The 22,176-nt window shown below is 34.3% G+C and overlaps 3 protein-coding genes across 5 annotated transcripts; 1 reads left to right on the top strand and 2 right to left on the bottom strand.

Moving 5' to 3' along the window:
* Positions 1–386: 386 nt before the first annotated feature.
* On the bottom strand, positions 387–2,890 carry LOC114736340 (josephin-like protein). 3 transcript variants are annotated; one of them, XM_028924129.1, is made up of 3 exons: positions 2,807–2,890; positions 1,753–1,927; positions 387–1,359 (listed from the first exon to the last, which is right to left on the bottom strand). In XM_028924129.1, exons 2-3 carry the CDS (start codon positions 1,834–1,836, stop codon positions 892–894), a joined length of 552 nt encoding a protein of 183 aa, XP_028779962.1. In that variant the 5' UTR covers positions 1,837–1,927; positions 2,807–2,890; the 3' UTR covers positions 387–891. The 3 variants fall into 3 exon arrangements, with proteins under 3 accessions (XP_028779962.1, XP_028779963.1, XP_028779961.1); XM_028924130.1 differs by lacking the exon at positions 2,807–2,890 and adding an exon at positions 2,653–2,729; XM_028924128.1 differs by lacking the exon at positions 2,807–2,890 and adding an exon at positions 2,090–2,320.
* A 2,225-nt stretch (positions 2,891–5,115) lies between these two features.
* On the top strand, positions 5,116–9,018 carry LOC114736327 (uncharacterized). Its single transcript, XM_028924116.1, has 5 exons — positions 5,116–6,163; positions 6,318–7,135; positions 7,418–7,678; positions 8,258–8,404; positions 8,713–9,018. Exons 1-5 carry the CDS (start codon positions 5,116–5,118, stop codon positions 9,016–9,018), a joined length of 2,580 nt encoding a protein of 859 aa, XP_028779949.1.
* A 2,242-nt stretch (positions 9,019–11,260) lies between these two features.
* Positions 11,261–14,909, bottom strand: LOC114736326 (uncharacterized). The gene is made up of 3 exons (XM_028924115.1): positions 14,837–14,909; positions 13,831–14,158; positions 11,261–12,005 (listed from the first exon to the last, which is right to left on the bottom strand). The coding sequence occupies exons 1-3, from the start codon at positions 14,907–14,909 to the stop codon at positions 11,963–11,965; spliced, it is 444 nt and encodes a 147-aa protein (XP_028779948.1). The 3' UTR covers positions 11,261–11,962.
* Between the last annotated feature and the right edge of the window lie 7,267 nt (positions 14,910–22,176).

Here is a 22,176-nt window from a genome sequence, read left to right as displayed (position 1 = left end):
TAGAGATTTTCAACATGAAACTAAATGCATTAGTCAAATAAATATAAATATGAAATGGACACATACAATGCTCTCAACCTTGTAAATTGTTCATCAATCGATTAAGATAAGATAACATTTCTCTTTGCTTAGATAAATGGTTTAAACAGATTGCAGAGTAACTTTTGGTGGCTTATGTATATAGAACCATAACTTAATCACACAGTTAATCTGTTTGTAAGTAGCTCAAGATTTAGAACTCAAGACACCATGCTGTGGATTGTGGCTTGCGGAATGTGATATGTGGATCAAATTCAATACACATTCCTCAATAGCAGCTATATGATTATAGCCTAAAGTGAACACGTAGAATGGCAAGAAAATTGCAATAGGAAGATGGTCACTACTTGACAAAGGATTATTGGAAGGATTTTCATTCAAATATCAACAACCACAATGTGTGGATTACAGTCAAATTCCATGATTGCATCATATCTGCCTGAAGATGATATACAAATCTCAATTGTCAGCGATCCGTTGATCAAGTTCTATGTACATGAACAACGATATCTAATATTATGAATCACACAAATCCCTGAAATTTATTCTTCAAGAGAACCAGTCAAAACACCTTGCCAGTGATAGGAAATGCTTCAAGCTGAGAGACAATTCAAGTCAAAGCATTCACCAGGGCTAACCTTCTGGGAACCCTCTATTGCTTATTATTGAAATATCTTTCACAAACAAAATTGCCCTGATGATTTCCTGTTATTAACAGGGCTAAGATTTTTCTTTTAGTTGTGTAGCTGTATACTCCAAAAACCCATCATCAAGCTAGTACTGTACACAAATGAACACAATCTACAGTCAAGCTTGCATTAAAACAACTAAAGCCAAAAAGGGTGAAGGGTTTCACGACTGTTTCTCATTCATGACAAGCAAAACCTCACCACCAAAAGCAATGACAGCATCCAAATACCCCCAAACTTCATCTGTATCTTTGAAAGGTTCTGGTGAAGCAAGATCACTGTCCAAGTTATACCACACCCCATCAATCCTCCTCAATGCAACCCAGTGTCTGCTTTTCCAAAGGCCAAGAATCCTCTTAACTGGGACATTAAGCACAATCCCCATTAAAGTTTCATCAGGTGCATTGAGATCAATGGAGGAAGCTCCATTACGACGATCATGCCAGACTACACTCTTCCCTCTCTCTTCCAAGGCCGCAATCAGAACATTTACGTCGTAGTTTCCAGTCAGGACGTTATGATGGGGCTTAAAAACAACTGATAATGGCGTCCAGTCTGCTCGTTCAGGATCATCGGACGTAAGTTTTTCAGAAATTGCATTCAAGCCTCCCCGAGTAAAGGCATCCTTTTCCTGATGGAAGAGAAGCAGTTCCCCAAAAAAAAAAAAACAAAACAAAAAACAAAAAAACAAAAAACAAAAAACAAAAAAGAAGAAGAAGAAGAAGAAGAAATAAAATTACAGAAATTTCTAAAATAACGAAATTCTTTTCACTAGGAATTGCTATGAGGAAAAAGAAAATCAACTGCGTTCTAATACATACTTCCCAACTGATCCTAGGAAATCTTTAACAAACTGGATCATCTTACCTTAGGGCAACTCAGTGAAGAGTTTCTGATAAACTCCTATCCATTTAAAATTCAAGAATAAAGGTTACATTTGATTTGATTGCGGCTACTTCTCATGAAACAATCAACGAAACTAAAAGAGTTACTATAGATATGAAAGGGAGCACAAAATAGGCACCTGAAAAAGATTGTTCAGGCAATGAATTAGGCAATACTGCAGCCTTTGAGTTTCATGATATATTTGGGAATCTTCGCTTGCCATCTCCAGTATCCACCATGCGGTTCTCAAAGAAATCAAGAAACTTGAAAGGAAGAATTGCAAAAATCTATATTATGGGCTTCAAAACTGGAATCTGCAGATAGCCATTTAAAAGAGAATATTTAAATTATTGAAACGATACATTATGCTACTCAACAAAGCAAAATACATTACCATACAGGTAGATTTGAAGTTAAACATAATGGTTATGAACAAATCATTTCTTCTTTTTTTCTTTTTTTTGCCAGCTATGAACAAATCACTTCTAATCCACCCAGAAAACAGAGATTTGTAGGAATATGCAAGTGATTCTAAGGTTAATGAATGAACTCAGGAAGAAATGACGTTCGGCTTCAGCATTCTCATAACCATGGGGAAATCCAAGAACCACAAAACTTGGCTTCGAAGGTATGCAAGAGCTCGGGAAAGTTCAATTTTCCATTTCATACGTCATCAAAATGAAAGATGCAATAAAGAACCCAGGTAAAACTAAACAACTAATGAGAACTTTCCAGCTTCTGATAACCGTGGGGAAATTCAAGAACCACAAAACTTGGCTCAGAAAGTATGCAAAAGCTCGGGAAAGTTCAATTTTCCATTCCATACGTCATCAAAATCAAAGATGCAATAAAGAATCCAAGTAAAACTAAACAACTAATAAGACCTCTCCAGCATTCTGATAATCATGGGGAAATTCAAGAACCACAAAACTTGGCTCGAAAGCGCAAGAGCCCGGCAAAGGTGAATTTTCTATCTCATACATCATCAGCTTTATAGACGCAATGAAGAATCCGAGTGAAACTAAACAACAAGTAAGACCTCAATTGGATAGGATGATAAGATCATTTCAAGTTGCCAATGGAAAAAGCTCAAACAAGCAACTCAATCTCAGGCCATTTGGCGAAGAAGCAAGAAAATCCAATGGGAAACAAATTCGGGAAAACTGATGCCGTTGAACAAGAGAATAACTCACCCCAGTGAATGATCGACTAGGGTCTAGGAATGAAAATACCCAAATTCTGGATACAGAGTATCAAGAGACTGAAAATCTAGGGCGAGCTGAATCCCCAAAATGGTTTCTCAATATGAAGCAACAAAAGGTGAAAAGAGAAGTCACTTTTGTCAAATTTAAACGTGAAAATAAAAGAAGAAAGATAACTATAAGCCGACTGCTCACTCTTTTGTTTTGTTTTTTTTTTTTAAATCTCTAAAAATTAAATGCTGGTATTAATTATTTTTAATTATGGATGTAAAAATATATTTACTTAGAAAATTATTTTTATCTTTATTACATTTTATGTTATATGACGAAGAGTGTATAAGAAAATTTACTATGAATAATATGTATGACTTCTTCCACTAATTATAAGAACTAGTTAATCAATTTGAGAAAATTAAGAAAATAAGTTAAGTTAGTTATTTGTAATAAATAAGTTTTGTCTTTCCTAAAATATCATTACTAATAAAATGTATTAGTTACAACTATCATTGTTAGAAGGATTATCTTGAAAAAAACATAAATATGAGAGACAAAATGAATTGAGATCTTATATTGAGGATCAAAATAAAAGTCAAATAATATCTTATATTAAAGACCAGAGGTAGTATAAGATTGATTGATTTGAAGAAATTTAAAAAGTTAAAAAATTACTTAATTATAATATATGTTATACGATCTCTTTAAAGTACCTATATGTATTATTAGATTATATTTATTTCTAAAGTATTTTCAACATATTTTATATAGATCAAGAAAAATCTTAAAATGCATTAACTTCTATTAAAATATAACAACTTTTTAATTTTATCCCACTTTACATTTTTCTTAAAAAAATAACTACCCATATGATAATAAATAAAGAAAAAATAGTATATTCATGCTAAGAATTTAATGAAGTGAGTTATGAATACAATTAAGCTCTTAATAGGACTAGAAAGTATGTTTGTTTATAAGCCAAGTAAATTAGTTTTAAAAAAATAATAAATATAATATTTTAAAACAATTTGTATAACTTTTTTAATCCCTCCAAATTAATTAACTAGATCTTGGCTCTAATACATATTTAAGATTAGATCGGTGGATCATTGTATTGAAGGACTTCCTTGTTATTGACGAGCGATATTTCCGGTACCTTATAAAAAATTATTTATATTCATTAAATTAAGTGACTTTAAATACATACGCGCACTGCTAGTCAAAAAATAAATACACACGCACACATATTATCTAATGTTTTAACACATGTAAGTATTAAATTATCTTTTATTTAACTATTAAAATTTAAGTCTAAATATAGATAAATTGTGAATGTATATTTAAGGTATCATTCTAAAATATTAACGTAACCAAAATACTAGCTTCAGTAATATTTTTAATTCTACGTACATAAAACCATCATGTCGTTTTTTCTTTTTAGTTTTTGGCAATCAAACATCATGTTAATTATACATCGCAATATTATTATAAATTAAAAACACAAATGAGGCATGATTATTATGGATAAAAAAATTCACAAATTTAAAGCAAATAGATTTTTTTTTTCAGTAGAAATTAGGCTGTATCCCCAGCCAATAACTCGAGACTAATCCTCTCGAGGGTAGAGATCATCAAAATAGGTTTAAGGCAAATAGGTTTTGTCGATAAATAAAACATTTGTGTTCAGTATTCAGATTGAAATATGATTTTAATTATTGCATAGTTATTTATTTATATAGCTTGAGACAGGGCATATTGGTTATGTTATATGTTGTCCCTTTTATTAAGTTAATTACAACTGGTAGGTAAATACATGGTAAAAACTCCTGAATTAAAGGATCAAATGAAACTGTGAGCCAAGCAAAAGTTTCCAAAAAAAGATGAATAGACATTGTTCAATGGCTAGCCATTTGTTGAGGAAAAGATCAAACCGCTTTATCAATTTTTTTCTTACTACTCGCCAAAATTTGGGGAAGTCCAACTTTATCTCTCTCTCTGCGTTGATTCCTTCTAAAATTCTACACTTTCCCGGAAAATTCCAAGAACCCAGGAAAGAAAACCACAAAAAAGCTGCATTACTCTGCATTTCAATGTCTTCCCATGGTAGAAAACCTTTTTTTTTTTTTTACTCATATTATCAATGGAGATAACTGTTGACAAACATATATAATCACAGTTACTTGTTTCCAATCGGATAAAGGCTAACTTGTTGAGTTTTCTATTGTTAGGATGTGCCAGAAAACAACCCATCAGCCTCAGATCAATTTAAGTTTCACTTTTCACATTTAGAGGATAGACAAGAAAAGATGGGTTTGAATGCAAAGGAAATTTCACTTCGTTTGTGCAAAATGATTGTGGCTTTTTGCAACACAAGCTACGCATTTGTTCAGAAGCATCCAGTAGTGTCTGGTGTTTTCTCAGTCTCCTTCATCCTCTACATATTCCTCTCTTACATTTACAGCTTCCTGGTTTACTTGTCCCCATTTATTGTAGTCACTGCCATTTTCATCAGAATATTCTGGAGTTCTGAGCAACCCCAGCTGAGATATGTCAAAAGAGAGAGGAGAAGGAGTGACTTGAAGCATTCGAGGCTCGCCGGCAAGTATTGCAGAAGTGACTTTGTTCTTGACAGATACTATACCTATTCCTCACATTATAACACGAGTAGAAGAAAAAGTTGCAGAGACAAGAAATGGGGTTTGCATGGCGGTAATACTGAATTTGACAATGCTGTTTCTGAGATAAATTCAGAGAACAAAGGCCATAACTCTCTTGACAGATCTAGAGATGGTTCTTCTGATCATTGCTTGCCTGCCAAGAAATCTGCGAGTCCTAGTCGGCAAACCTTGCGCTCTGAGCCTTCAATGAGTGACTTGGTGCATTTTGGTATCATGGAAGGAATTAAAGAAGATGAGAATGAAGGGCAAAAGGATGATGATGATAGGATTAAAGATGTAGTAGGCTGGCCAAAGAATGATAAGAAAGATTCCATGGATCTCGGATTTTCAGAGTTAGAAAGAAAATGTAGGATGGAGAGTCTCATTGCCAACAGTAGAGCAAGACAAGAATTGAAGATGCAGCTTGAGAAAGGTGTGAATCCAACTCATCATCTTGCTCCTGTGCTTGTAACAAGAAACAACAGTTTTAAAGGTTTAAGGAGATTTGGAGTTGATGGAAGAGAATTGCCTGATTCTGCACCATCCATAATTCGACCCTCAAGGACTTTTAACTTTCTCTATAATTCGTCTCAGGAGAAACCTACTTTCCATCAAGAATCCACTCTAGGGAACCAGAAAGACAAGGCAATCTCCAGGCATCAAAGCTTTAATTTAGGCAGATTTAGAAGATTTCCAGGTAACAACCACTCCTTCTTCGTCCTTGTTCTTTATCAAATGCAGCTCAATTCAGCTTATTTGACAGTGATCTTACTTTGAGTTGAATCATTTAAGCCTAAACAAGAAAAAAACAGTAATTTTTTATGAAACTCAAGTACTCTTTAATGTTGCAGATAAGGGAAAGGGAAGCCATGACAGGTTAATTGAGCAATTGTTCTCCAAAAGTGGCAATTTTGACAGTGATGGAAGTGGTTTGAAATCTCCCAAACCACAAAGCAATTCCAAGGAACCTGATAGGAATAATGGGTCTGCAGGAACTGATCAGAATGTCTCAAGTTTTCAAAGAGATGGACTTTCAGAGAAGCCAGAACCAAGAGTTCAACATATGCCTCCAGAAAAATTACTCCAATTTCCAATATCTAATAGCACTAGTATAAATGAATCTCTGTTCAAATCTCTTGCTGCTCCCATTGAGAAGAACCATGAAAATATGTTCTACGCTGGGAGGCAAATTCGTAAAACTCCAACACAATCCATAGCTTCTGACTTACAAGTAGAGGTTTCAGAAGTTGGTTCACCAACAAAAGCACTTAACGACTCCATTTTAAGCTCAGAAGAAGAATCTTCAGTATATGATGGGGATAATGAGAAAGACTATTCATCTGGAAGTGAAGATATCTGGGGAAACTCAGTCCATGTGAGAGATGTACATGGAATTGGTGATTTTGAGGGTACTCCAAAAGCAATCATTAACTCCAATAAGGATGTTCTCTCACCATGTCCCTTGCAAGAGATAGATGAAGAAAATTCAGCTGATGTGAGTTCAGTGTCATCGACATGTGAGTTACCTGGAGACACGCCGACTTGTGCGGTAAGTTATGATCAGGACCTTTTTGGTGATAGGAGAGAAACCGTGGTGCAAAACGAAACAGCTCAGCCTTTGAATTCTTTAGATGTTCCATCTTCCCAAGCAAACTCAGAAAGATTAGAGGTACATGATTTTTCTTCTTCTATGTGATTCAGCTTTCAATGAGGTTAAATTTAGATGAAGCAATGAACTAACACAGACACAATATGTGCTCAATGCAAATATTTCCTTCCCTTTAAGGAAAGAGGGCAGAACCTCCAAATTTTATCAATCCAAATATGTTGAGATGTGACATTTTAAAAAAGTTGACATATGCCGCAGCCAAATATCAGCTTTAAAACTCTCATAGAAGGTAGCAAAGGGTGATAAGAATGTCTTTTTCTTTTCTTTTTCTTTTTCTAACAGGAATGGGGTAACCTTTATGAGAATTACACGAAGAAGGAAGAAGATGATGCTATAGATATGAATGACTCAGCAACAATGGACAAAGATCACACAGATAACAAGACTGCGCATCAAAAATCAATGGCTGATATCTCTGATCAATCAAATTTGTCCTTTCCACCAAAGGCTGTGTTACCAAAGAAGAACCCAACAGAGGAAGTTCGACAATCTAAGATGCAGGATATGGCAAAAACAACTTCAAGCGGTGAACACCATTCACAGGTTAGAATATTGTGGAAGAGATAAGAATAATATGTAAAAAGCCATGAAAATCGACATGATATAATGTACTAACTGATAGAAAAAAATTTATCCCAAAAACTTTTACCTAACAACACTAGGTATCCGGAAGTTTTCTTGGGAATAAATTTTCCCAAAAGTTTTTTGACAAGAAAGGCAATATTACTACAATTTTAAACTTTCTGGATAAATTTTCTCTCAAAAAACTTCTGGATACCCAGTGCTCCTAAATGAAAACTTTCAGAGCAAATTTGCACCTTGACCCAAAAATAAAATATCAGAAATTCTGCTGCCTCTCAAGCAGAAGAGTACATGTCAATCACGTGCAACATAGATAGGTGAACATCAGATTGCATGCTTCGAATAATTTGTAAGAACGTTAGCTTTTTTCAATGATATCTAAGAGTGCAATTAACCTCAATGATGAAGAAACATGTCATCAGTCTTTAATAGAGTTTAGTCCAACTTAGAATGCCAATTTTTTCCCTCTAAAACCTCTCTTCCTCATGTTCATGCTCCAAAAAAGATTATTAACTAAACACAAAACCTTTTGTTTACTAGACAAGTCATGCTGATGAAGCTATGTCAGACATTGAAGCCAAGAAAGATGCTCAAGATAATTCTGCTCATTTGGCAGAAAAAGAAGCCATTGATTTAACAAAAGTAGCAGCCGGAACAAGCAGTGCAAACATTCCCACGGGAGAAAAGGTTAGTGATCTGTGTTCTATACTATTTCATCTGGGTATTGCGAACACCTGACATCCATCAATTAAGAAAAGGTTAGTACAATGTCCTTTGTTTTGAATTTTACACATGTTTTCACCGAAAGAAATGTTATTGATCTACCAAACTAGATAGAAGAGATAAAACTAAGATAGGCTTTTAATAATTTATCCATTAAAAAACTTTTATTCTCTCTTGTTATCATTGTTATCAACAATTTTCACAACCTCATTTTGTATCAAAGAACTCCAAAGCAATGAAATTTAGTTGATGCACCTGGGTTAATTGAACAGGTTCCATGGAGTAAAGAGAAAGAAGTTGAATCCCAAACATTGGTGAACCAGGATTCTTCTGCAGAAACACGTATGAATGCTAAAGCAATGGATTCAAGAGCTTCCATCAATGTTGAGGGGAAACATGATGATTCAAAGGAGAATGAAGCCATTTTTTGGTCCAGATCAGAAACTGAACATTCTAAAAAACCTAGACGAGTAATTCAACCTGAGAATTTTATGCCAAATATGAAACATGGCGAACTTTCTCATGAAGACGAGCCTCACAAGATGCAACATTATAGAAGTGGCTATTTAACCACATAATTCTTGAAGTCACTAATTATCAGGTTTGAATTCTTGAAAAAAATTATTGTTTCATCATTTCATTACTAAGAGAGTGAAAAATCACTAGGATATAAATTATCAAAATAGTCAAGGAGAAATCTAGATTGATCTCTCATATAATATGCCCTTCTTTTGTTGGCCACTCTAAGTTAGTTTTCTCCAGTAATTCTTATAGATAGACCAGAAAAGATATTTAAGCTAATTTTCCAGACCAAGCAAAAAATGAAGTTGATGATTTAAACAAAACCTAGAGCTAAAGCAAATAACATAAATTCTTCAAAAGAACATGTATATTAAGCTCTATAACATTTAGATATTGGAAAAACTAAACACTGATGCTATGAACATTAAAAACAAAAGCAATAGTAAAAGAACTGTGAAAAGAATCAAAAATGCCCTTGCCTCTATGATAACATATTCATGAATTCTTATTCTTGTTCTCTTTATTATTATAGTTGTCAGCAAAGCATGCAGATCCACTCCATTTCTAAGAAACCCCAATTTCACAGCATTGAAGTTTAGCCAATACACCAACATATCAGTGTAGAGATCTTCTTGCTTATGATAATTTGAACTTCTTACAAGACCATGTGCAAATATGGCAGAGTGAAATAAGAGGGAAGCCATTGAACATGGATCAAATGAAATTGACCTGAATCAGTAGAAGACAGCAGCAAGGTCATCGACACAGCAAGCAATGAAGGGAGTCAAAGTGCCATACCCAGATGAACCAAATGATAGAGACCAGAGTTTGTTGAAGGTGACATATATAGAAGGAGGATATAGCCAGAAGGCAGTGATATCACTGGAAATTTCTCACAATCATCTCTTAACCAACCATCATCAGAAGCAAAGTAGCAAATGGCAGACTCGCAACAGACAATTCATGAGAGGACAAATCGGTGAAAAGCCCATATTTGAAAATTTTATTCGCCAGATGGACCTAAATTAGAGTACTAGTACTGTGTGTGAAATCCCGTAGAATACCAGTACTTTCTATCTATAAAAACATATAAGGTCCTTATGGCCAATAAAATTTCCAAGTACGGACTTTTTACTGATTTTCCCATTCATGAGGTGGTAGGTGTTGAAATTTGGTATTTCAGAGGGTAAAACAAGCAAGTGAAGTGTTACCAATTAGCTTTTTCTCATCATCGTCACTTGATGAGAAAATTAAACTTGCCACGATGGAGGTTCAAGCCTAACATAAAACCGCGCAAACACTACTAACAAGTTTGAGAGATCTTTTTATTCGTCTCGCAAGGCTCCCAATTTTAGCTTTGAAGACAAGGGAGTGAGGCTGTATATGCAACTCTTTTATTATTCTCCTTTCACTCATCTTTACCCCAGTTTTGTTTCTTTATAACTAAACACACTGTTTTTTTCCATATATATATATTGCACAAAATCTTCAGCAAATTAGATAGAATAGAAAATAAAGTGGATCTCTTAAATGTTTGATTTTGATAGTTTAAATCTCGCTAATTTTTTTAATAAATATAAATCGTTTAGATCTTCCCTTAACAGTCTAAATTAAGTATGGATTATGCACATTTTAAGAATGAAATTTGAATTCAAAACTTGAAAGGAATTCGTTCTGAGCCCTTTTATGAATGTAGAAGCAGCATTTGGAGCAGCATTTGAAGAAAATATAATATGCATATAATTATGACGGGTGAAATATGCATATAGCCATATTCTATAGTGCTACCCTCTCTCCAAATGTATAGAAATTCATCTGTATGCATGCATGCATGTATTCACAGCGGGAGAGAGAGCTAATTTGAGAGGAGCTTGAAAATTTTGGTCTCAGATGTGCAAAGGCCTTCTCAACCTGATTTTTTTCCATCCACATTCCGCAATATATGGATACATGTTAAAATACTACCTCCGGTTCTAATTATAAAATTTTATTTGTAAACTATAAACGAGATTTTATAATTAGAACTGCAGGTAGTATATTCATACGATTAGATATGTAAAATTATAAATATAATAAATTATTAAATTAATAAAAAAACATTATAATAACACTTTTAACAGAATACTCTAATTAATAACTTCAAACATAGAAAAATTAGCAATCCATGGAGAAAGTATTTCTTTTCCTTAGATAACGTATAGTATTTATCACGATGAGCGATCATACTATAATTATAGGCAATTTATTCATCATATTGTAATAGAAGGAAAGATTGAGAGAAAACTGAGATTCACTGTATGCTGTTAATGTTCGAGTAAGATACCAACTCGCACACCCAAATATGAGCAACTAAAAACAACGGTAAACTGTTGAAATGAAATTACAATGTGACCCAACCCAACAAATACAAAATGCCCACTCTGCCCTCATACAGTTACAAAGCTGTATCACTTATCAAACCTTCACGAAACAACCAACAAAATTACCCAAAAAAATAAAATAAAAGATATAACAACAAAACGCTGATTACTCAGAAGTGAGATAAACATATTAGCTCATAGCTATCTCTGCACACAATGCCCACATTAAGAGGTCCATCCAGATTTATTCTTACAGCACCAGAATCCAGAGTTTGCCAGTTCCTTATCAGTAAACACCTATTTAGATGTATTCCCTAGTCAATGCCCCATTTAGCACTCGCAACATGAATTGCTGCATTTCAGAAAGTACTACCAGCTTTCCAAACCCTCTTTCACAGGTCTTTTGGCATCAGAAAGGAACTACCAGGATCTTTGATTGGCATGCTGCTTTTATCTTCCTCAGACATATAATATCCAGATTTTACAGTATAGATCCATCATTCTGTACCCAACCTAATGAATTTATCATCAGATTCCTCATTCGCAGCTGAATCTTCAAAATCCTCCGTTTTTCAGTCTCACATCTTTGCTTCAATAGGCTTTAAACCCCATCTCCGTCCATTAACTAGATCAGTAACCCTTAACATCTTTTCCGCCTCATATATGCCATCATTAGCACCGTCCTGCAAAAAATATATCCAAGGAACAGATCCAAAGTTCATGCATGCTTTGAGCATAAAAGTTATAGGTTGGAACCCATTGTTGTCACATGCAGGTAACGAGGATTTGCTAAAGGCTGTTGTAGGGGCCATGGGTGGTGCCTAAATATGCTATGGCATGTTTTAAAATGGCTAGAGTATTCTGGCGGGTTAAGCCTGATTCAGAGAAAGGTTTCCGCTGGAAGGATGAAAATCTGTCACCAAAAGTAAAAATGATGGGGGGGTTGGTTTCAGAGAGTTCAGTGTTTTTAATATGGCTCGTTTGCCTAAGAGTGCTTGAAGATTGTTGAAGAATCCAGAAAGTTTGTGGGTAGATTGGTGTAGAGCATTTATCATATAAACACTGGTGTTTTGCCAGACCAAGAAGAGTCAAAGGTTTCTTCAGACTGCTGGGCAAGCTTGATTGAGAAAGGGATGAGCCAGTGAAGAACTTATGCTTGGTAGTTGCTAATAAATTGCTTGTTTGTGTTGGAAGGCTTGGAAAGAGAGATGTAATCTTTTTGTTCAAGGGAATTGAGGTAAATCCCCTTAATGTTATTATCCAGAGTAGCAGATCAAGTGAAGATTAATTGTGATGGATCTTTTATATATGAATGAATGAGGTTTGGTGTGTATTGGATCAATTGTAGAAATAAGGAAGGTAGTGTATTGGAGTTGATTGGAAAATCTGTGCTGGTTGGTGTAGGGATTGGCTAGACAATTTGCTGACATAAAGTATGTCTGGAGGTGCATAGAGAGGATTTATAAAGAAGGTTGAGAAATGGAAATAGTGTGCCTTGTGATTGAAGAAGTTTTACAGGTTTTACACTTGTGGAAGATAAATTGAATGAACTAATAATGCTTATGACAGAAGACATGAATACCCAAGAGTGTCAGAAAGTTTACTTAAAAAAGTAAAACACAAAAACAAAAAATAAAAAGGAAGCTTGTGGCAGAAGACATATTCAAAGCAAGTCTTAGCATTTAGTGTAGCGCAGAGAACAAAAATTCACCCAAAAAAAAAAAAAAAAGCTTCATCAATCATACCCCTGTTCAGAGTCTTCACAAAAATCAGGTTACTCAAAACTCCAGATTTCAACGAAGCCCACAGTTTGTAAAAGGGTTTCAGTACTGCCCAACCTTTTTTATTTAAACTGATTGATGATTTAACAGTTTTATCCTACCGTTGGCATATTCTAGATTTAATTTCACAAAAATCTATGCACTCTAACTGTTTTTTGCCACCAAAAGTCTAAATAATCAAGAACGGAGTTTTTATTCCAAAAGCATAGGAACAGCATGTGTATTGCCAATAATGGTCAGGGATTGCTATATCACTTAAAGTTGTGAAAGAACTAAGAAGAGTATAACAGCAACAACCCAAACCAATTTTCCAAACGAATAAACCAAACTTAAATGTTGGGAAGGACCCGATAAAATGGTAAAACAAGAGGAAAAACAAAGCAACAAAATCATTTTTAAGGGGAAACAAAAGGAAATTGACGAGAAATGATACAATGGAAAGCAAATCAGAAAACGCATGAGTACCTGACAATATTCAGAAGTGACTAATAAGATAAGCAGCATTAACAGGGAGTTCACGGCTTAAGAAATAGGTAGATAAAAACCGCATGGGCGTTCATTGGCAAAAACTTCATTAAAAAAAAAAAAAAAGGACTTAAAACCCAGCGACCGCAACATGACATCATGTACAGTTTCAGCTTTATTTTCCGGCCCAAACGAAGTAAAAATGATCAATTCCAAAGTATTACCGGCAAAAAATCAAAACAGAAAAACGGAATAATATTACCGTAGAGACATCAGAACCCGCATGTGCCGTTCTCTCTTTGTCTCCACAATAGCCGGAGCCACATATTTGGCTCGAAACTCCTCCATGACGCTCTGGTAAACATCTTCAGCAGAGTTCAGAAGTAATTTTGCCAAAACGTTGGGTGCGCGCGCAGCAGGGCGCTTTCTCCTTGGCGCATCCGGCGTTGTTGGGGTAACACCTCCCAGCGACAAGGATGTCGGAGGTGTATCCGGTGTTTGCCGTTCTCTCTTTGCCGGAGCAACACATTCAGTTCGAAGCTCCTCCATGAAACTGTGGTAAATATCTTCAGCAGAGGGAAATTCTGAGTCTGAGATAACAAAAACGGAAAGAAAATAAGCTGTGAATAGGGTTTGCGTGCAAGGAAGGCGCCAAGGCGGTAAAGAAAGACGTTGGAAAATGGCAACGTCCCCATCGCGCGGGCTGAAAAAGCCCGCCTAAAGGGGAGCCTTTATTTTTAGTTTTCAAAAACAAAAATCAATTTTTTTCAATTTCAAAAAGTGATTCCAATTGGCAAAAATATCATATTGATCATTTGAGCTACAAAGTGATTTTTTCAAAATGTGACGCTTTTACAATTTTACCCTTACCAAAATGACTATAATCTTTTTGGCCTGAAAATGACTATAATCAATGCCCATCGCCCAAGTTTTCTCAGCAAAAGCGTAAAGATATTATATTGGATGGTATGAATAATTGTAAAAGAGTTTAGCAATATTTGAAACATTAATTATAAATAATAAATTTAATATTTATTTAGATATTTTGAGTACTTAAAAATTAAAATATGAGCTGAAAATATAAGAAATGGGCATTAGAAATATTAACAACGAAAAATGACACAAAAATGATACTTAAACTTGAAAATATCAAAATGATCACTTGAATTTGCAAAATCCCAAATTGTCATAAGTGACCAATTTGACATTTGTAAATTTGCTGAAATGATCATATTATCTTTTATTTTATTTATTGTTTTTTAAAAAACCAAATGCCCCCGCTAGCCGACCGGTTGCTAGAGCTCCAATGCGAAAGGCAGCCACCAAAGCTCCGATGGCCATCGCCAATTGGTCACCAAAGCTTCAGTGGTAGGCAACAATTTTTTAAAAAACTTTTACAACTTCAGTAAAACAGTTAACAGGTTTTGTAACGTTATTAATAAGTTTAGTATAACAGTTAACAACAGGTTTTTCAGAAAAATCAAAAAGTAATATTTTTACAACCTCAGTAATGCCGTTAATAAGTACCATAGCTCTATTAACGAGTTTGGTATAGCATTTAATAACAGGTTTTCTAAAAATTTAAAAAGTGGCATTTTTACAACTTTAGTAGCACAGTTAACAAGTCTTGTAATGATATTAACAACTCTCATGACCATAATGGCTGCCTAATAAGTGAAAAATTTTGTTGTACAATTTCATAGGGAGCTAATATCAAAAACATCAACTTTTTATGAGAGTTGTTAATATTGTCACATGACTTGTTAACCATGCTACTAAAGTTGTAAAATTACTAAACCTATTGTTAAATGCTATACCAAACTTGTTAATAGAATTACGAAATTTGTTAACGGAATTGCTGAAGTTGTAAAAATACTATTTTTTGAATTTTCTGAAAAACCTGTTGTTAACTGCTACATCGAACTTGTTAATAGAGTTACAAAACTTGTTAACGACATTGCTGAAGTTGTAAAAATTACTAATTTTTGAATTTCCTAGAAAACCTGTTATTAACTGATATACTAAACTTGCTAATAGCATTACAAAACTTGTTAACCATTTTATTAAAGTTATAAAAATTTTCAAAAAAGTAATTACTAAAGTTGTAAAAATTCCAATTTTTTGAACTTTTCAGAAAACTTATTATTAAATTTTATACCATAATTGTTAATAGAGTTACAGAACTTGTCAATAACATTATTAAAGTTGTAAAAATGCTACTTTTTGAAATTTATGAAAAACTTGTTGTCAACTGTTATGTTAAACTCTACGGGTACTAATGCTCCAGCAACTAGGAAGCCAATAGGGGCGTTTGTTTTTTAAAAAACAATAAATAAAATAAAAAGCAATATTGTCATTTGAGCAAATTTATAAATGTCAAATTGGTCACTTATGACTAAATTGGAATTTATATTCAAGTGATTATTTTGGCATTTCTAAGTTTAAGTATCATTTTTGTGTCATTCTCCTATTATCAACCTTTAAAAAAAAAGGAAAATGTTATCAATAACTACTAGGAAAATTAAAGTTGAGTATGGAAAATATTACAAACAAGTATTGAAAAAATTTATTCAGAAAATGAGAAATGGGTTATGATTTTTTTTTTTTGGGAAATATCAACCATTCTTGATTCTAACGGTAATTATCACTCCTGTAAATTCCTTTAAAATGTAGTTTGGACTGAACTCATCGTCAGACCTCCTGGGCTGTCACTCTTTCTTCCCCGGCATACCGCTACAACTATTTATTTATTCGTATTTAAATATTACTATTTTCACTTCTTCTTTTTTTGCATTGGTTCTTCCTTTGTTGGCTCGTAATTATTATTAATATTTTAGATTTATTTTTGTTGACAAAAAAATCTCTTCTTTATTGAAAGAATGGTTTCCCCCATATATAAATGACTCTAATGGCTCGTGATTCCATTTCATGAAAGAAGATTATATGTAATCCTAATGTAAAGTTGCAATTCAAATATTTGGTTGGGTTTATGTAATGTAAAAAGGATTACATTTTGCAATAGTGATTATATCAAATGGATGTATTGGGATTACACAGCTGAGACGTAAGAATAAGGATGCAAATCTCTTGTAATTAACTAGAAAAGAAATTATTACCCTTGTAGTTTTTAAAATTGACAAGATTAGATTCGTATTGGATAAGTAGAAACCCTTGCCTACTCATTACTTTCTCTTGCCGCCGCTGTGGACCACAAAGACACTAGTCATCGCTGCCATATTACTAGATTATCATCATGTTCTGCAGCTAATGAGGGTGATGTTATTAGTATCTCTCTTTTCTCTCTTTTTTGCTGCCATATCACATGTTCTTGGGTAGTGTTTCTTTCTTTCTTTTTTTCTATTGCATATTATATTATATTATAACCATATCTCTCTGGTTGCCGTAGCACATGTTGGATTCTTTTTTTTTTTTTTTGTCTTTTTTACAATAGGTTTTTCGATTTTTGTGTTCAGATATCATTAATAAACAAAAAGGCTTTTGATTTTTGTCTTCATATATCATCAATAAAAATGAAAAACTCTTTGTGCTATTTCTCAAATTTTTTTATTCCTTATCAGATGCTCTCTTTTTATCATTATGCTTGTAATTTTGGAGTTTTTGTCTTCATATATTATCAATGAAAATGAAAAACTCTTTTTTCTATTTCTCAAATTTTTTTATTCCTCATCAGATGCTCTCTCTTTTTGTCTTTATCAAATATTAGGTATTGTGTAAATTTTTTAAATATACTTGTTGATGTCTTCGTTGGAACATGGTATTATGCTCATTTTTTTATATATTTATTTTTTTCAAGAATTTTATTTACAACTATTATTGTAGAACTTCCATGCCATAACCTTGTTTTGGTTGGGTACAATTAATTATGGATTAACATAGACAACAAATCATTTTTCGCACAACGCTAGGCTGCTTTATAATTATCTACACTATTCAAAAAAAGGTTTTTTGAGATGAATTTTAGTATAGCACTAAAAATATACATGACCGGTCTTACATCTTTGATTTTCATAAGAAAAGACATCTTTGATTTTCATAAGAAAAGAAGGCACCTTAGAGGGATGGTACATGGAAGTGATATACTTGTTTCAACCAAACTAGGATGCATAGAACTATTTTTTTTTCTAGCTTTGTAGCATATTAGAGACTATAGTTGGTCTTAAATTGATTCGACATATGTTACTGGATAAGCAGGTTACAATCTTCTTGCATATACTTGCTCATCATGTGAAAAATAGAGTTATTCAATTTGAGTTTGAAAGGTCGGGAGAAACTATAAGTCGGTACTTCAAGATTGTTTTAAAAGCAGTTGTTCTCCTCCAAGGTAGCAAAGATGCCTACATCTCTTGGTGAGGATGATGAAGAAGATTCTAGAATTGAAGCTGAAGTCAAATGCTAAACAAGTACTCAATACTGATGCAAATTTTGCTATGTCTGAGCAACAACCTTCACAGCCAACTAATGTCAATTTATCAGGGGGGAAAAAAGCAAAGGAGTGGTCACGATGCTGTAGTGCTGCTTGCTGACGCTTTGAAAGAATCTTCCTCCAATATGGATAGCACACTAATGAAGTTTGCTGACAATTTATGTAAAAAATTTCCAGAAATGCAAAAGGATTCAAGAAGATTTGGTCCTGTTGACATGGATAGAGCAAAAGAAATATTTAGACAACTTATGAGAATACAAGATCTCTTGTGGAGTGAGATTAATAAGACTCATGCTAAAATTATGAAGTTCTCATCATTAGCAGTTGAATTCTCATTAGTCCTTGAAAACGAGATGGTTGCTTGGGTGTGCAACCTTCTTGAATAGATAAGCAGCACCTTTAAATCTTTTTTCATTAGTATTTTAGAGGTTGTAGACATGATCTCAATTTTTTTAAACAAATTGATGAGGACATGATTTAACTTATTAGTTCTTATGCATAAATTTATATATTTACTTATTGTCTCAATTCCAGATTTATTTCAAAATTATTCTTCTAGTTATAATATAGTTATAAATATATGTATGTATGAATGTGTGTATATGAGTGCAATATATATGTGTGTGTGTATCTGTGTGTATTAAATTTCTTGTTAATATTTCTAATGTACTATCTCTGAGACCACTTATCATTCTTCTATTGGAAAATAGGTTGTTATTAATAATGGGAAAATTATGTAGAGTCCCACAGAAGAGAATTTACTACTGAAAGGTCCCATGAAATCCTCAAATTCCTCCTAAGTCCCCAGGGACCTCTGGGTAAATAATTTTAATTGTGATATTACGTACTTGTCCTCAGTCATTGATAAAGGAAAGAAAAGAGGGAGAGACGCTGATTGGCTTCATTTAGTGCGCTTGTTTGTTATGCATGCACGAGGAAGAGAAGCTTCTGAAACAAAGAAGGGAGGTATGCGTTGGTACTCCATTGCAAGCAAGCCACATTATTTCTTCATCTTCTTGGTAGGTCTTGTAAAACCCTTAACCTCAAAACATTATAAACTTGTCATAAAATCACTACTATGGTAGAAAAGGAAAGATGTTACAATAAACTACCATAATAGAAAGAAATTTGCATAAATTTTAGAAATTAACATTTAAACTCGGTTCAAACTCAAACTCCGTTGCATGCAACTAAAATCATTCATTAACATCTACTGGGCCTCCGAGCCTCCGGCCCGGGTAACAAAAGACATCACATCAGCCCATATGATTGGTTTCCAACAATGTATATCAAAGTTTCACAAAACACTAGAAATGGCCTCCGACCACCCAAAAATAAGGAGATAACATTTTCTCCAGTTTACAATAAGATCAACAATCAAAATATTTCAAAAAAGGCTCTAATTAATGTGGCAATATACAACTAGCCATACATATACAAGGGCTAGAGGCCTAAAGCTAACCAAGCTCAAGCCTTTGCGTCTCTTCCTGATGGCACACGCCTAGAACCTTCACCTGAAAACATTGTAAACCACAGGGTAGGACAACATCCCAGTAACCAACCTTTCCAATTCAAGATACAACTAAATAGGTGCTCGTGAGGTGTCAAGTGGGTCAGTTCACAAGTAATATGATACATGATAGCCACAACAAATCATGGAAGTGCAATGATGCAATCCTATCAACCATATCCCTTACTTTGGGAGATATTCAAAAGCCGAACCCAGCCTATCCCTCACTATGGGGGACGTAAAGAGCCAACCATCATGCATTAATGGAGGCCTTACCATGTGGTAGTAACAATCAAAGCCCTCACCAATTCCCAATTCATGCATCATGCTCAAACTATAACCAAAGAGTAAATGTCATTTCACAATTAACTTCTTTTAGTGGCCTATCTTTCACAAGTTTTAGATTCATTCAATATCAATTGAAACCCCACAAGACGGTTTTTCTTTTCAATATACAACATACACTTTGAACACAGTTGTTACTCAGAGCATAAAACATAAATTCACTCACAATACCACAAAAGCATGTACAAAGGATTGAAAAGTGGTTACTTCTCGCCTGAGCAAGGAATAACAAACCAACAATACGGCCCCGTGCACCAACAATGCTCACAACCAGTCTACACAAGCACACACCACTATCATGTATTAGCTTTCAACTAATAATGTGGCCAAAACAACACTTGGGGACACAAAATTCCTAGCTTCAACCAAAACTCTATCCAACTAAAAAGGGTATAACCATCAAGGCAACACTCCAAGGTCATAAAAATCCATTAAAACCTTAATTCCTTTCTACACATCAATTAAAATCCATAACTCAAGGACCCACTATAGGAATTCAACACCCAAACATCCCATTTGAACAATTGAAGTCTTAACAACATTCTAAACCGATTAAACATCCAATTTAACCCTCCTTAATATAACCCAAATCACAAAACTCAAAATCAACCTCCACATTATCATCCCCAATCACAAACCTCCCATTTTCATAAACCCTAACTTCAAAACTCAAAGTTCTTTAAATCTAAGAAAACTACACCGATTAAATACTTAGACTAACCCAAAGCAATCAATTAAGCTCAAAACAATCGGTCAAAAACCTCAATACCATCACAACCTAGAGAACTCTAGGGTTTCACCATAAATCCTCAGAAATTCCAAAAAAGAAAAGAGATTAGAGGTTAAAATCACTTACTTGAGGTAATGGATCCTTAGAAATGCCCCTCCAAGCCAAAAATTCAAAACCCTAGTAGAGCCTCTTTCTCTTCCTTCAGATTTTCTATTTTTCGCATATCTGACCCCTCCCGCGACTATATAGATTCGACCCCCTTCGCCGCGGTGAACTAATCACGAGAGGGATTACTCGCCTGAAAACATGACTTCGCTGAGGCGAACTCCAATCTTCGCCGTGGTGAAAGCTTCCTGAGAGGAAACTCTTGCTCACCCAGAAAACCTTCGTCGCGGCATACCCCTAACTTCGCCACGGCGAAACCTCCTCGAAAGGACACTCCCCCTAGAACTCCTAGTTTGCCACGCGCGAACAAACTCTGAGAGGGATTGTTCACCTATTCCTTCAACATACCTCAATCCCAAGCCAAACACCAAGATCAAGATTAAATCACTAATCTATCCTCAAAATCAACCAAAAAGAGGTTATTAAAACCCGATAAAACTCAGGACGTTACAGGTCTCATCATTAACAACATTTCTCTTCTTCTGTACACAACCAGTGTCAAGTTTAATGTTGATCTGAAAAGTTGATTAGGTGTTGATATGTGGGTATTAAGGATGTAATTCAACTCACTAGAAATATCAAGGGAGGCTCATTTTAGTCATATGTGGTTTTAATCATGTTAGGTGTGGTTTTACTATGTGTGGCTAGGGTTAGAAAGCAATGCTTTGTTTTTTGGTGAATGATGCTCTGTTTTTCGGTCATTGATGCTGTGTTGCTGATGAAAATGAGTGGAAAATAACAGATATTTATTATTATAACCCCTCAAATGCGATAGTTAAATGTGTTGTTAATGGGTACATCGAAGGTTGTTAATATACCTGTATGACTTGTTATTAACAACCAGTCGCAGGTTTAATGCTGGTCTGAAAAGTTGATTGGGTGTGGATATGTGGGTATTAAAGATGTGATTTGACTCACTAGAAATATCAAGGGAGGCTCATTTTAGTCATATGTGGTTTTAATCATATTAGGTGTGGTTTTACTATGTGTGGCTATGGTTAGAAAGCAATGCTCTGTTTTTCGGTCATTGATGCTATGTTGCTGATGAAAATGAGTAGAAAATAACAGATATTTATTATTGTAACCCCTCAAATGTGATGGTTAAATGTGTTGTTAATAGGTACATCGAAGGTTGTTAATATAACTGTATGACTTGTTATTAACAAGTGATTGTGGCAGGTTGATATCAAGGATGGCAACTTCCAGTGGGAAGTAATTGTTTTGTTACCTCCATATAGGAGGACAATTTATTAATGGTCTAGAAGGTGAAACGCAGTATGTTAGAGGTGGTGTGAGAACAAGAATAACAAAGGAAGGGACATCATATGGACAATTTAGAACAACGGTGGCATCAATTGTGGGAAAAGAAAGTAATGGAATGGTTATGAAATTCACAGTAACCTTTGATGAGTGT

The sequence above is a fragment of the Neltuma alba genome, unplaced genomic scaffold (assembly GCF_004799145.2).
Source record: "Neltuma alba isolate B1F8T4 unplaced genomic scaffold, ASM479914v2 tig00013328_pilon, whole genome shotgun sequence".
Classification (NCBI taxonomy): Eukaryota; Viridiplantae; Streptophyta; class Magnoliopsida; order Fabales; family Fabaceae; genus Neltuma; species Neltuma alba.
The sequence above is the reverse complement of the archived record's forward strand: the minus strand, read 5'-3'. Positions and strand labels throughout refer to the sequence as shown.